This window comes from Apteryx mantelli, chromosome 7, assembly GCF_036417845.1.
Source record: "Apteryx mantelli isolate bAptMan1 chromosome 7, bAptMan1.hap1, whole genome shotgun sequence".
Taxonomy (NCBI): domain Eukaryota; kingdom Metazoa; phylum Chordata; class Aves; order Apterygiformes; family Apterygidae; genus Apteryx; species Apteryx mantelli.
In genome coordinates this window covers 40,411,877-40,427,357 of record NC_089984.1, presented here as the reverse complement: position 1 = coordinate 40,427,357, position 15,481 = coordinate 40,411,877, and the positions used below count along the sequence as shown (strand labels likewise).

Here is a 15,481-nt window from a genome sequence, read left to right as displayed (position 1 = left end):
CCGCGCCGCGCCGCGGTCTCGCGAGGCGACGGGTGGGCCGGGCCGCGGGAGCACAACAAACATGGCGGCAGCGGCGGCGGGCGGCGGGCGCGGCGCGGGGCGGCGGCGGTGAGTGGCGCCCTCTCCCCGCGCCCGCCGCCGCCTCCCGCGCCCGCCGCCTCGCGAGGGCCGCCGCGGCCGGGCTGTGCTGGCGGGGGGCGGGGCGGAGCCGCGCGGCGGCCGCCACACACCTGCCCGGCGGCCGCGGGGTCCCCGGGGGCCTCGCCGTGAGGGAGCCGGGCGGGGCCGTCTCGCGGGGCCGGGCGCCTCGGCGGCGGCGGGGACAGGGACAGGGCCGGAGGGCGGCGGCGCTGCCCCCGCCGAGGGGAGCCGGTGCCTCCGCGCCGCCGGGATGGGCGGTGGCGGTGTGGAGCGGAGCGGAGCGGCTGCGGCGCCGCGCCGGCCGGTGCTGCGGGAGCGGGCACGGGTCGCCGTGCCGCCCCTCGAGCTCTCGGCTGCTTTTAAAGGGGGAGGGACCGAAGTTTGCTCGGCGGTCTCCCTTGGTGGTGCCGCTTCCCACCGTATGTCAGCTTTCCTCCCAGGCAGCGCGCGTGGGAAGCTGAGATCTGATAAAAGTGGAGGAAATCTTGGCATATTTGTGCGCCGTCGTTGCACTTAGAAAGTTGCCGTGCAGAAAGCGTGGGTGCCGTTGAGGGAGTTGGTAATCTTTGTTGGCTGATCATGAAACTCTGCAGTGCAACTAGAAACGCTTCAGGGGGCTGAGATTCCTATTTTCCTTTCTACACATGAAACTTCCTGAGAAAAAAAGTGAAAGAACATGAGTTGCTGGATTTGGGTGGAGTTTTGGATCCTTCCTCCTTGATTCTTTCATTTTAAGCGATTTGTAATGGAATAGATGAGACTGTGACAGGGAGATTCCTCCTTCTTTCCCCCACCCCCCCAATTTCCTTACAAGGAAATGGGATGCAAATACGTGCTTGCAGTCATACTGTTTTATTCTCTTATAAACATAATTCCTGAAGTATGATTGAGTTTTTATTAAGTATGCTTTTAAACTACTGTTTAAAACTATGCATAAATTATTTTTTACTATTACATATGAATTATTTATTAGTAAAATTCTTTAGACAAAATATTTGTAGCATTGCCTTTCATAGCAGCACATCCTACAGCACTTTTTAGATGTATACTTAGCATTATCTGAGCTATAACTCATGCTAAATTGAATTGTTGCACCCATGTAGAAAAATCAACGCCTAGTGTTCTATGCAGCAGTTTAAAGTTGGAGAAGATGTAGTTGTCTATGCACAAAACTTATTTTTCTTTGTAATAACTGTTCTTTATAAGTAGAACTTTAAATCGTTGGATGTGATACATGGAATGTGAGCTGGTCTGCTCAGGTTTCAATAGTTGTATTTATTAGTTTGCAGTAGTGATGTATCAAATATCTGATCTATATCATTCTCTGCTGAAAAGGGGAATGGTCTGTTGTGTCTCTGTAAGAAAAACAAAACAAAAAAATGATTGTGTATAAAGTGGCTCACATAAGTCACAGAAGATCTTTTTGCACGTACAAATGTAGATGTTTGAGACAGTTGTTAAATTATAGCAATTTATCTACATTTAAAAAAGGATGGACTTCTGTGAAGTAAATTGATGACGCAGAGAACACAGTTTTTATGCAGTTGATCCCCAAAATCATGTCTTCTCCCAATATGATTCTTAAAATTATGTGTAATTTTCTTTAAAACTTAAATAAGATAAACAATTAAGTTTTTATGCCTTACAAAAAGGGATACACAGGTTCTTCTGTGAAAATATGGACCTTTTTGCGTTGATTTGCGTTGAACCATTCAGCATATAAAGTGTTTTAAGCTTAAATTATTATTTCTTACTGTTATAATTTGCTGAAAAATGCCCTGGCCAGGACTCAACATTACTTTGTCCTCTATACCGCTTCTGTATCTTTAATGCATGTCCCTTGTATCTTTTATTGCAGGAGACCCCAACAAATGGAAAACAAATTAACTTAAGCCTAGAGGAGACTGGTGACATCTGAAAGAGGGTAGGAAAAATTGATATGTCAAGATGTGTTCAGAACTAATTTAACAGTGGTAACAATGATAATGGTTGAGCATACGCAGGCATGATGTGAAAGAATATACTTGTCTGGATGCCAAAAATGGCATCTGTGAAGGGCTGAGTTTTATCCTCTAACTTCAGAAGCACAGATAACACATTTTAAGAAACACCTGTTGCAAAAGTTAGACAAAACTGATTTCAGTTATACCTAACAAGCAGAACAAAGTAGCAATATGCAATGGATTAGTTTATACTTTTAGGCTACTGGAGTTGCATTGCAGAGTAACAAAATTGACTAATAGTTGTAAATAATTTTGAAAATAGAGGAGAACATGTTTGTTATTTAATATGGTCTTGAATTTGGGACTGGGGTTTTTGAGGTCACTTTAACATTTTGTATAGTAACTATTGGAAAACAAAAAGGTTTTCTCATTAAGAGAGTAGCATTATAAATGATTTCTGATTGCAGTCAGCAGTAATAATAGCATGTGTGACTCTCTGCAGTCTTTCAGACTGAGTCCTAAGTTCCATCCTCACAAATTCATTGCAAATTGAGATTCTAATGATGTCATCTACAGTACTGCAAAAGATTATGACAAATGACGTCTGGTGAATATTTTCATTACTTAAATGCAAAATAATAAAATGGATTAACATCTTATATCTTATACAGAGTAGGACACTAAAATTTTAGGATAAGAGAACTTTGCAATATCGCTTTGTACAAGACTTCTTTCCATCCTTGCTAATCAGTCACATTCACTCAGTTTGCCAACATCAGAGACTGTATTACAGTTGTCCATGACTGACTTCCCAAACTCTGGGTTTTGCAGAACCATTTGTTCACCAGAGAAAATATTTGAGTCTCTCAGACTATCAGTGAGAGTAAGTAGTGGATGCAGTTTTTGAAAAGTTCCTGCTGGAAATAAAATTGCTTTAATAAAATTTATAGCAGTAAAGTGTTAGGACTTGTCTTTTTTTTTTTTTTTTCTTTTCTCCCAAGCTTCTTTCTTACAGCTCCTGGGGATGGGGGAGAATAACAGCTTTATAGTTTCTTTTTTCCTTCCAGGGAAAGTGGGAGAGCTGTGCTCTCTGCTTTCAATCTGACCTATTGGGAGTACCTTTTGGAGCATGTCTGCTACTTAACAGGGAACTGAAATTCAGGTGCAACCCTTTTTGTTGTTGTTGTTTTAAAGCAAGTCAAGTAATGTCTTGTTGATTTTTGATTGTTATTTCATTTTATCCTATGTTATATAGTCCTTACATTACTGTTGCTAAAAACTGCTTCCCCAGTAATAGATATTTGATGGTCTTTAATGAGTAAAGGATTCTAAAAATAATATTCTTATGGTTGTCAATTTGTGTATTCAGTTACATTGTATTATTTAACATGATAGAAGTAATCCTTCACTTGTAGAAACAAGTTTTTTTTTTTTGAATGCATTCAAATTTAGTTACGCTTGTGATTTGAAGATATTTTTGCTTCCAGGCAGAAGAGATTGTAGACTTAAAGTGTGAATATGGGTGAAAAGAAACCAGAACCTCTGGACTTCGTAAAAGATTTTCAGGAATACCTTACCCAGCAGACTCACCATGTAAATATGATTTCTGGATCAGTTAGTGGAGACAAGGAAGCAGAGACTCTTCAGGGAGGTAAGCTAATTTCAGTGCTGTCAAATTTTACCTTTTTGAGAATGACTGCATTGTTTACATTGCAGATAATTATGCAGACTACGGTTGTATGGGAACTTTTCTGGTAGTAGTTTTCCTAAAAGATGTGTATGTATCTTTGTTTTAATCAAGGTTTGTTGATCATAGTTCTGTATATTTAAAGACCAAAGGTGTAAAAATGCATAAGATATTTGGCCTGTTGTCATTGTACATAGTATTCCAGTGATTCTCAGTCAAAATCTCTGTTGCATTATTTGCAGCTGGGACAGAAGGTGATCAGAATGGGCTAGATCATCCTTCTGTTGAAGTCTCACTGGATGAAAACTCAGGAATGTTAGTGGATGGGTTTGAAAGGACATTCGATGGAAAGTTAAAGTGTCGATATTGCAACTATGCCAGCAAAGGAACGGCACGGCTCATAGAGCATATCAGAATTCATACAGGTATGAAATATTCTGCAGTAGTTTGTTGTGAGGCATTGTGATACTACCTCAGTGTGATGATCTGTATGTGAGCAATTTACATCTTCAAGCAGTGTGCTAGTTCTTAGAGTTACTCAACAATTAGAAGCAAAACTCACAATAGAAGGTAGAATATCCTAAACTGTTCACAGAATCAGCTCCGACTTTTTGGCAGTTGAGAGAAAACGGAAGTGAAAAGTCTTTTTAAAGTCTTACTTTAGTACCTACCTAGTATACTAAAATGATACAGAAGACATAATGGGTGTTAACTATAGCAATAAGAAAAAAATGTGTTTTTCCAAAGAATGGAAGTTGTTATAGGTCTTGAGTATGCCGGTGTATGGACTGTCCGAAAACTTTTAACTCTGTCTTTTCCAGTGTTTTGTGTAGATGGCATTCTAGGACTTGCTTTAAAGGAAAACATATTGTTGCAACTTGGATAGTTATCTCTTTAGATACAGTTGCTGTTAGTCATATGCTCACTGTGCTGTAAACCATTGCTTCTGCACAGAAACTCCTGGGATATATTCCTGGGAAGCTGGTGCTCCTTTCATGTTCCTCGCAGTGTTGACTTGTTTCTACAATGTGTGATGGGATAGAAAGGGACAAGCAGCTAGAAATCAGAGTTCTGAGGTTCAGACTGAAAATCTTGTAAATTCCTCTTTGTGCTACCATGAGCTACCTCTATGTGTAGCTGTTGCCATTTTTGGATTCCCAGTGAAAGTTTTGTGTAGTTCTAATAATGAAGAAAATACTGCGACTTGTGCACCTGCATTTGACACACTTCTGACACACGGCTCACTGCAGATCTGCAAAGCAGCAGTGTGTTTTGAACAATTTTTTTTGACTTTTTTTTTTTTTTGATAAAGCAGCAGCAGCTACAGCTTCATCTACCTATTTGTCTCATATGGTATGTGGACAACAGGAGAGATGTTTTACTTTTAAGAATTTTACTCTCCACAGTGCCATTTCTGGACTTGTGAAACCAGGGTTATCTAGTGGGGAAAAAAAACATACTGCAGATTTAAAGCAGTAAATGCAGCGCTTCAGGATGACAAATGGTACTTAGAGCTGCAGAGGTAATGCATCAACTTCCAAATTCCAGGTCTTCAGTAGCATATAGCTATTGCCATCTAAAAACTCACATCCCCAAGCCCTCAGTTACTACTGGCCAGTTGTGCACACAAGTAGATTGACTGCTAGCGCTCTGACAGGAAGCATAAATTGCTATTAGAGTATACTGAGTATTGTGTGGTGCTTGCTGAATCTTTTTTCTTTTTCTTTTTCTTTTTTTTTTTTGGATGTGTCTGTATGCATGAGGTTCCTCAGATGGAACAACAGAAATAACACATTGTTACTTAACATCAAACATCATAAATTTTAGCTGTACTAGAAAGCAAAATCAAGTTTTCTTGCTTTAAATATCAGAATGTGGGTACTGGTACAGTGTCAGCATTCCTTCTCTTACTATAGGAAGTTGTCTACCTTTATTATACTCTGAGATCTTAGGTTGACCATTCATTCGTGCTTTCAAAATGTGTTATTATCCTGCGACTACTTCAGGTAGTAGAGATCACTGAGTGGCTTGAGGTAGCAGAGCAGTACGTGCTGCAAATTTTGACTATTTCAGCATGTGTACAAAAGCAAGAAAGATTGCAACCAAAAGTTGGGAGGCTAAGAAATGTCCTCAAGAATTTTTGACCCAACAGTAGTTATTCAGCTGCAAGCACTTCATGGGCTACGCAACTTAAGTTAATGGGAAAGCCCTTTTTTTAGGGTGAAGCATAATACTTTGGGCTTGTGCCTTAACTAACATTTTGAGTTGTTTCTCATGGTCATAATATATAATGCTGTCAGCAGTATACCACAGCTGAACTATGGGATGGTGAGAAGGAGACAAGCAGCATGCAAATGTAATGGTGCTTTGTATGCCTTTATTTAAAATAAAAAGGTAGCTCTGACTTCATGTTTTGGGAAAAAGTGGAAGAACAGAGCTTTCCATGTGGGCGGACTATTGTGTCAGTGCTTCTGCAGGTATTCCTAGAATTGGAGGATATATGCATGACTCATTTGATCAAAGAAACTTTCACAAAGGTGCTAGGAAAAGGTAGCCGAATTGAAGGCATACATCACCGTGTGCTACAAAATCATGCAGTCTGAATTACTTCAGTTACAGAAAGCTGACTAGCAGTGAGAGAGAGGTACAGGGGATGTCAGTCTTCTGTGTATCAAAGAGCTTCTGTAATTTGGACACATTTTCATACAATGAATGCTTTATAGCCAGATTACTGGTTCAGATGTCTGATGCCTACCACAGTACCAATGACTGTACAATGACAACAGTTCATTTCACTATCCCAATCTGTTCAGTTTTACAATATAGACAGGAATCTCAGGCTATCTGAGAGTCCCTTTTCTGTATTGTTTCCTGTTTGCTTTCTTACAATAGATTTCATATCCTTAATTTTAATACAGCACTGCATGGTGCCCTGTTGGTACCACCATTTAGCCATTACCCTAATAGCTCTTCCGGAAAGACTCACTTTGTTTCTTTGTACAGAGTCAAGGGACTCCAGAATAAGAAAGGTTTTTCTTCACTTATGGGCAAGGAGATTCAAGATTTGAGCGTGGTTCTGCTCAGAAACATGGTTGGGAGGCATGACAAAAGGCTAATGTACAGCTTGCACGGACTATGAAAGCTCAGAGTGACTGAATCAGCATTAAAACAGGGAAATGATAGCTGACCATTAGCCTCAGAGCACTAAAAGTTATGTAAGTAAATAGATAATTCATCCTGGATAACGTGGAAGTGCAGCACAGTATTTGCCGAAGTAATGAGGACCCAGGCATGATCATACAACTGTTAAGTGTAGCTTAAGTGCAACTTACTGCAGAATTAAATGAATGCTGAGTCTAACAGCTGCACAATTAATTCACCAGCTGTGTTGGATTAAAGACTTGCAACATGGGATGCAGATCTTTATCTCTGTCTAACCAGTCTAGAATGGAGTAAGCCACTCGTGTAGACGTTGCTCCTATATGCAGGGAGTTTCTCTCAGTCTTTACGTGGCTGTTTATACCAGATCTTTACATATGTGTACACACACACACACACACACATATATGCTCATAGAAAAATTGTGGTTTCGGTTGGTGTGAATAAGGTAACTAGAGGTAGCACAGAAATTGTTTTCTTCTTGAAGAGCCAGAGGAAAAAAACCCTCTGTACTCAGTATCCCAGGCTGTGGTTCCAAACGATGGGATGCTCAGCATGGTAAGGTTTTCCTGTCTTTCTGTATCAGTCATATGCCATCTTACAGGGCTTGTGTGGCGCTTGCAGTGTAATAGTGGCCCTCACTGCATTCAGACCTCTAGCTTTCACGGTCATTCTAGATAATAGATTTTGAAAGCCACAAAATAAATGTATTGTCCTGTTTATACAATAGTATAAAATGCTTCAAAAGAACTTTAAGACCGAAGACAAGAATCACACTCTTATTTTTTGGGTTTGTCATGCTGAGTTGTAGGAGAACCATTGGCATAACAGTAATTTAGAAATTGACCTTTCATTCTAGATGTGAGCCTAATCTTGTAAGTACAAAGAGGCTGTTACATACTCAGGTGCTGAAATGTATCAAATGCTTTTGGCATTTCTGACATTGTAGACTCTTATCTTAAAAACTCCTAAAAGATCACTCTGTGAAACAAAGATTAAAAGTCCAAAGTATTGTGTTACAAATGCATTGACCTATAATCTTGTTTGAAAGTTTCTTAAAGACTTTAAAAAGCATTAGCAGGAATGAATCTAAATGTTGTTTAGTAGAAGAGCAAAGCCGAAACTTTTAGGAAGGACAAAACTCAACTACCACCTCTGAGAGAGCATGCAGTTGTCCAGGGATTAGCTGGCCTTTGTTTTCTTTAATAGCTCTTTGGCCACAGAATCCTTTTAGAAAATTCAGTTCTTGGGTGCGTGCATGTGTATGTGTGTTATTCAGATAGTAGTGCCAGGATGATTACGTTATAGGAATGTTTGGAAGATATCAAAAGGATACCTTCTCTCAACATTTAAACACAAATATCATTAAGAACAATTACAGTGTCGTACACACCTTTTTGTAGTCAACTGCTTATGTGCTTTAAACCTGAGGTAGACTCTAGATCTACTAAGAGCACCACTCAAACATCATTGCATTCAGACCTTGGCATCGTTGCTGCAGTTACTAGTCAGGGTATCTGTTGTTGCTAGTTCTGGGAACAGTTTTCCAGATGCTCACTCCTATTTATTAAGAAAGCAGAGATATCTCAACTTACTCTACTATTCTACCAAATACCCAGCTAAACTCAGAACTAGCAGTGTCTCCGGAGCTGAATTTGAACTGTTCAATTAGAGCTCCCAGTTAACAACTCTCTGTTGCATGAAAAGCTTTTTCAAACACTCCAGAAAATGCTATAGTATAATATTTCTTAATTTTCCAGGTGAGAAGCCACACAGATGCCATTTATGTCCATTTGCATCAGCTTACGAACGTCATCTAGAAGCTCACATGCGATCGCATACTGGTGAAAAACCATACAAATGTGAATTGTGTTCCTTCCGCTGCAGTGACAGAAGCAACTTATCTCATCACCGTAGACGTAAACATAAAATGGTGCCTATCAAGGGTACAAGGTCTTCCCTAAGCAGCAAGAAAATGTGGGGGGTTTTGCAGAAGAAGACCAGCAATTTGGGGTACAGCAGAAGAGCATTAATTAATTTGAGTCCACCTTCCATGGTGGTTCAGAAACCAGACTACCTTAATGATTTCACTCATGAAATCCCAAATATCCAGACTGAAGCATATGAGAGTATGACAAAACCAACCCAGAGCAGTGGGTTGCCAAGAGATCCACAAGACCTTATGGTAGATAATCCTTTAAATCAGCTGTCTACGTTAGCTGGACAGTTATCTAGCTTGCCACCTGAAAACCAAAATCCAGCCTCTCCTGATGTTGTCTCCTGTCAAGATGAAAAGCCTTTCATGATACAGCAGCCTGCTGCACCTGCAGTAGTTTCAGCTGTGTCAACAAATATTCCTCAAAGTTCATCTCCAACCAGCCCAGATCCTCGGCCTACACACAATCAAAGGAACTATAGTCCGGTGGCAGGTCCAAGCAGTGATCGCAGTGCCCACACCAGTACTCCCAGCATAAGTAACAGTCAACCAAGTACTCCAGCTCCAACCCTTCCAGTTCAGGACCCTCAGCTTCTGCATCACTGCCAGCACTGTGACATGTATTTTGCGGACAATATCCTTTATACTATTCACATGGGATGTCATGGGTTTGAAAATCCTTTTCAGTGCAACATATGTGGGTGTAAGTGTAAAAATAAGTATGACTTTGCTTGCCATTTTGCAAGAGGCCAACATAATCAGCATTGACTGAGAACATGCTTTCATTTAGTTTTTTAACATATTACAGTATATTTTTCATACTTGCTGAAGGAAAGCTTGCTCATTTCCATAAGGAATCTTCACATTAAGCAATTGGACAAAGGAGGCAAATTTATTTCTATGCTGTCATAAAACTTGCCAGGGAAATTTTTTGTAAGATGTGGTGGTCATTATTATATAGTCTTTCAAAAAAGCTGAGAATGCTATAAGAATTAGAATGCAATTACATGTTTTGTTTGTTAAATTTAAGTTGATTGCACTTAAAATACCAATAAACATTCTATAAATGTAGATGCAGAATATGTGTCCTGAAACATAGGATGCAATTATCAGACTATTTACCAGGCAAGATAAAATATTGTAACCATAAAATGTGAAAGGTTAATGCAATGAATGTATGGTTACTTTGGAGACAGACTTATCCTTAAAAACTTAGCTATTATCAAACTGGAAAAACAGACTTTCTAAGTTAGAAGCAACTTTCACATACAAATACAATTTGATTTAAAACTTACTTTAATCTGGAAAGTTAATAGTAAGTTTTTGCTTAGTATAGTCTAAACTCTTCATGCTAGGCCTCAAACACTACTTTAGTTGTTACTTTTAAAACTCAGCAGAAAACTAGAAGATAACGTTTTGTGACTGAATCTCTAGTAGGAAAAAAAAAGCAAAAAAAAAGGGACATACTTTCTTGTCAGTCACTAATTGCGTAAAAGAAAAATTAAACGTCACCTTATTTTAAACTATTTACCAAATAGCTTTAAACGTCTTTTTTTTTTTTTTTTTTTTCCTAAAGGAGGCAATTTTTAAACAACTGGTCATAATGAAGAGCTTGTAGAACTAATACATATTCTATGAGATGTTTAACTGCCTTAAACTGATTTGTACGCATATTAAAAATTTGCACAATTAGACTTCTTTCTTGCTGATAGAAGTTCTAATAGAAACAAACAAGAAGTTTACAAATTAAAAATAGTTTGTTCAGTTTTGTCTTGGGTCAAGCTAAAACTGTAGGTTGCCTATATGTTTGGAAGTTGAGTAATCTAGTTTATGGTAAACTTCAGCTAACTTGGCATTCAGTTTGTCTTGTCAGTCTGCCCCACATTTGTTACCCTTTTGGACATGCCAGAAAAAGGGGGAAGGATTTCTGCTTTTTTGTGGGTTTGAACCATTTATGTAGTAGGCAGGCAAAGGGATATTGGGTGACTACATTTTAAGTCATTGTTATTAATATTGTAGGTGGCAAATGGCAACTAAAGATGTACATGAAGCCCATTGCACATGTTCATTTTATTTTTTTATACTGTACATCTTACTTTAAAAGCACCTAGGCTAATGGACAGGCACTTTAATATAAACCTAAATAAAACATCCTAGCAAAATTAATAAAAGCTCTTGATATGCTACACAGGAATTTGTAATGTTTCAAAATAGTGAAGAACCGTTACTTTTCCCATATTTAGACATGCACTTTTACCTTAGTTTCTTACTTGCATTAAGACAAATGAAACCTCCCCTTATATTCCCTTTTTAATATCAGCAAAATATGACAGCATATAATGTTTTGCTAAAGGCAGGAACAAGGTATTACTGATGTTCTGGAGTCAGAGGTTGGAATCTGAATAGCAAATGTTTGGGTTGTTCAGATTGACATTGTCACGGGAGCTAAAGCTTCCTGAGGCCACTGGATAAACTTGCAATGACTTCAGTTTAAGATCCACATGCAGGAAAAAACACCCTTCTGAAAGCTTTAGCTTTAGCAGTAATTTTCACTTCAGTGAATTAGAAATTTGGGAACTGAATACATGTTTCTCTTCACATAGCTTATCTAGCTTATCTGCTGTTGAATTTTCCATTAACCAGTTGAAGGAACTGGATTATTGTCAGCACATAGTCTAGTGGCTATGAGATAAAATAATAAATATGCCAATTTACTGCAAAATTAATGATAACATGCTATCAATTCTCAAAATAAGTTTTTGGTTTCAGGCAGGCCTGGTTCAAAATCCATTTTAGTGGATTTGCGTAACCAAGATGTGATTTCCACTTTCAGTCATCAATACAGTAGATTCATAACGACACTCTTCATGATCCCCAAATACCTTTTGTTGCTTTATACTTTTTAAAATTTATTTTATAGCCAAAACACCAACTCTGTACGCATAAACTGATGTACAGAGGACCTGGAGTCATACACTTGAGTGTCCATTTTTACTTTAAGGACTACAATAAAGTTGTCTGAACTGGAATCCAGTTGTTTGGAAGTTACTGCTCTTGTACCAATTTTGTAACATGACACTTCTGGTCAAAGAATAATACAGAAATAATAGGTCTCTTTTGGCCTATCTTTTCTGCATTTTAAAACCTAAATTTGGCTAAAATATAATATTAAAACTATAAACATTATTGTTGAAGACCATTACATTGAGTAAATCATTGAGGTAATTTTCCTTGCCTTGTGATAGCTAATGCAAACTTTCCTTAGGCTCTAGCAACAATAAAGAAACCAGTAGATCTGCTAATTTCAGATTCTGGTGCTGCAAGGCGTACCTTCCAATACTGAATGATAGCTTACAACAGCTACGGTATCTTTGTTTTGTGGTTCCAGTCTTTCTCCCTCCTGACATCAGTAGGGAGATTATTAACTCTGGGCACAAATGTTTGACATTTGAGCCTTCCATTCTTCACAAATTTCTGATCCATTTTCACAAAGTTTCTGATCCATTTGGGCTTTCATTGGCAGTGCCTGTAAACATTCTAGACTTTCTTTTTTGTATGTAGGCTAATGTTTTGGCAATTTAGTAAAATGGTTTTGTGAACAGTGATGCCTCTGGAAGACATTTTAGATAAAAGAATAGTTAGGTCACTAATAGACGTAGCTGGTAGTAAGAGAACACCTGCATTATCTTTTTGAAAAGGAGCCATCATTCAGGAGAGGATCCTATACTGAGGATGAACTGTATCATGTTCTTAATAACAGAACTCAGTGTAAAACAAAAAAAAAGTCCAACCCCAAACCTTGCAAGTTATTTAGAAATAGTTTAAAACTACTGATTTAATATCACTTTTTCTGCTTCAAAGTACCCAAGGAAAAGAGAATTCGCTTGGACATCTAAAAACTTTTGAACACTTTAAAACTGGTTTAACATCTTCCCTTGTGCAAGCTCCCATTTGCAGGGGGAATTCTTATGAGGCAACAGGCTTTGGCATCATGCCTTTTGCAACCAGATCTGTGGGTTGGATCCCCGCTGACTTCCTAGTCCTTCACAGGGAGTCAGCTTCTGGACTAGGATTCTTAGTTCTTCAGCGTCATACTGTGTGTTCAGTTGTGCCAAACAGTACCTTGACTATACCTATTTCCTTCTGACTACTGAGTATGTTTGGAAGGTGCATTTGCATAATAGTTTTTCATGATTTTGTATATATCATTTACTATAATTTAAAGAGCAGAATTAATTCTGCAAAATTGTTTTAGAGTATGATCCTGATAATTCTTGCGCAAGTAAACCTTATTCATTCAGAGTAAAGGAGGGATACTTGTGAGGAATTATAGGATCGAGCCTTAGGTTAGCAGGACTTTCCATATTGAGTTCTCCATGTGCTACACTGCACTAACTTAAAAACAAAACAAACAAATCCTTATAATATATTATAAGGTGCTGATTAGCTTTTTAACTTGTATTAACAGGAAAGTTTGGGGATGAGCTGAAGTTTTTCCACAGCTTGATTCTGTTAAGTTTTGTAGTTGAAAAACATTAGCTTTGTGGAGGTTTTTTTTTTTTTTAATTGTAATAGATTATTTTATAGCTTTTTGGACATATTTTTAACGTGCACTATTTATAGTACTCTTAATGCAGACTTAGTATTTTGAGACTGAATATTCCACCAAACATGCAAATATTAGACCAAGTTGTTGGTAGATTAGTTATCTATCTCTGTTAATACTTAAACCAGCTGTGGAGCAGCTTAACAGGGAATAATAGCTGACTTTTCACAGATACAATGTTTAGATAAAGATGATTTTGACATAAAATGTTGATTGGCATGTTAACATAAAATTCAGTGCTAGAAGACACGTTTCAACAGTGTTTTCTAGCGCAGTGATCTGTTGCTATTTGTTTTGTTCCAGAATGTTTTGAGGTTTTGCTTGTTTGTTTTTTCTTTTGACGAAGGGAATGTAATTTAGAAGTCTTCACTGGCAAGTTTTCCATTAATTTTAAGCTTCTTTTAAGATCTACAGCAGATGAATGTTCTGCTGCAGGAAAATCTATTCCCTGCTGAAGCATTTTTCATTGAGCAATCTTTGTGTATGTGCTTCTAAGTACCTGCTTTGTTAATAATATGTATTTCAATGTAAAGAGCATATTTTGTATGCAAAAATGAAAGCTGTTAGAGTTGTAAAATAAATTTTATTGTGTAGTGAATGTTTTCAGAAGACAAGTTCTGAAATAACTTGACTATATCTAGTGTAGTTCATGTTGTGAAGCTTTGCTTTTGTAAGATATGAATAAAATAACACTTTCTAATTAAGTTTAATGTTAATTCTTCTTAAAATTGCATATGCTCCAACAGCTGGATCCTGGTAAGCTGCTGTTGGAAAGCCATGTACTGACTTCCATAGTTTGCACTGAATTATTTCAACTGAATCCCTTGCACTCATGATTGTATGTGGGCTACAAAACTGGAACTGATACATCTGGTCTTTAGAGATTAGGACATTTGGAGAGCAAGCATGTAACAACCAGCTCGTGTTTCCCTCCAAGATTCACCACATCAGGTAAGTCAAGGCACCTCTAGGACAAGTTGCAAATACAAGTGGTGGAGTCCAAGGAGCTGTGGACTTCAGCAGTATCTATGATCGTTTAGGTGAATTACCATATCAGAGGAGAAGGGGAAACAGTATGTTTATTTTTGTCTGCTTCTTAAGTTGCAAATACTTAATTCTAGAGCTGAACTAGGACACTCTTCACACTTTCCCTCCCTTCATATCATCATTCGTATTTGCTCATCTTCCAAATGCCTTCTCATACTATTTTTGTATTTCCATATTATCAATCAACAGTGTTTGCATGTCTGAAATCAGTTTTTATCACAGTAAGGCTGTCATCACTGCATATGGAACTTCTGTGTGTATTACTCATCACAACATTCAAGGCAACACCAAACTTTTAAGTTCTTTTGGACATGAGTTCATCTTATGCACATACGCACACATGCACATATATGTGCACACAACTCTTGGGAGCCTAAGTTGAAATGCATCTCAAATCTCTTACTCTTCTTTGTAAAGTTGCTGTCAGGGAAACAAGCAGAGAGGTCAAGACCCTGATCCAAAAAAGGGAGTTAGGAAACTAAATCGGGGCTTGAGAGGAACTTAGGTGTCTGACTTTAGATGCTGTAGTGAATTGTATAAATGCTACCTTATGCTTGAAATCCTAAACTCCATCCAACCTCTTGTTTTTATACCTTCCTAGGCACTTAGGAGCTGTACAAGCATTCAGGACCACACCAGTTTTGACATAGCAGAGCAGATCATCCAGAAATGAAATGGTCCTTTACTGAAGTCCCCTAAGTAGCTGAAGCAAACAGACGTTCTCAGAGCAGACTCCTTACAACATGGAATGAAAGCTTGCTGTTTTTCTTCCCCACTTCTTAAAGTAGTCCAGATCATTCACCTAAGCAGCAAATTATTTTCTCTTGTCAGGAGTTTCAGGCATGCATCAGAAAATTTCCTATCCATCAGGATCATCAGAAGGTCTACAGGTGAAGCTCTGCTCTTGTGCAGAAAATAACTCACACAGGTAAGGAAAAAAGCAAAGGTGCTCTTCAAAACTC

The 15,481-nt window shown here is 38.4% G+C and overlaps 1 protein-coding gene across 3 annotated transcripts; it reads left to right on the top strand.

Annotated features, from left to right (window-relative positions):
- The first annotated feature begins 56 nt into the window (after positions 1-56).
- Positions 57-14,176, top strand: IKZF5 (IKAROS family zinc finger 5). Of its 3 annotated transcripts, none has more exons than XM_067300346.1 (6): positions 57-108; positions 2,000-2,065; positions 3,152-3,246; positions 3,572-3,735; positions 4,014-4,196; positions 8,691-14,176. In XM_067300346.1, the coding sequence occupies exons 4-6, from the start codon at positions 3,603-3,605 to the stop codon at positions 9,632-9,634; spliced, it is 1,260 nt and encodes a 419-aa protein (XP_067156447.1). In that variant the 5' UTR covers positions 57-108; positions 2,000-2,065; positions 3,152-3,246; positions 3,572-3,602; the 3' UTR covers positions 9,635-14,176. The 3 variants fall into 3 exon arrangements, with proteins under 3 accessions (XP_067156447.1, XP_067156449.1, XP_067156450.1); XM_067300348.1 differs by having other exon boundaries at positions 3,134-3,246; XM_067300349.1 differs by lacking the exons at positions 57-108; positions 2,000-2,065 and having other exon boundaries at positions 3,230-3,246; positions 3,556-3,735.
- Positions 14,177-15,481: the final 1,305 nt, after the last annotated feature.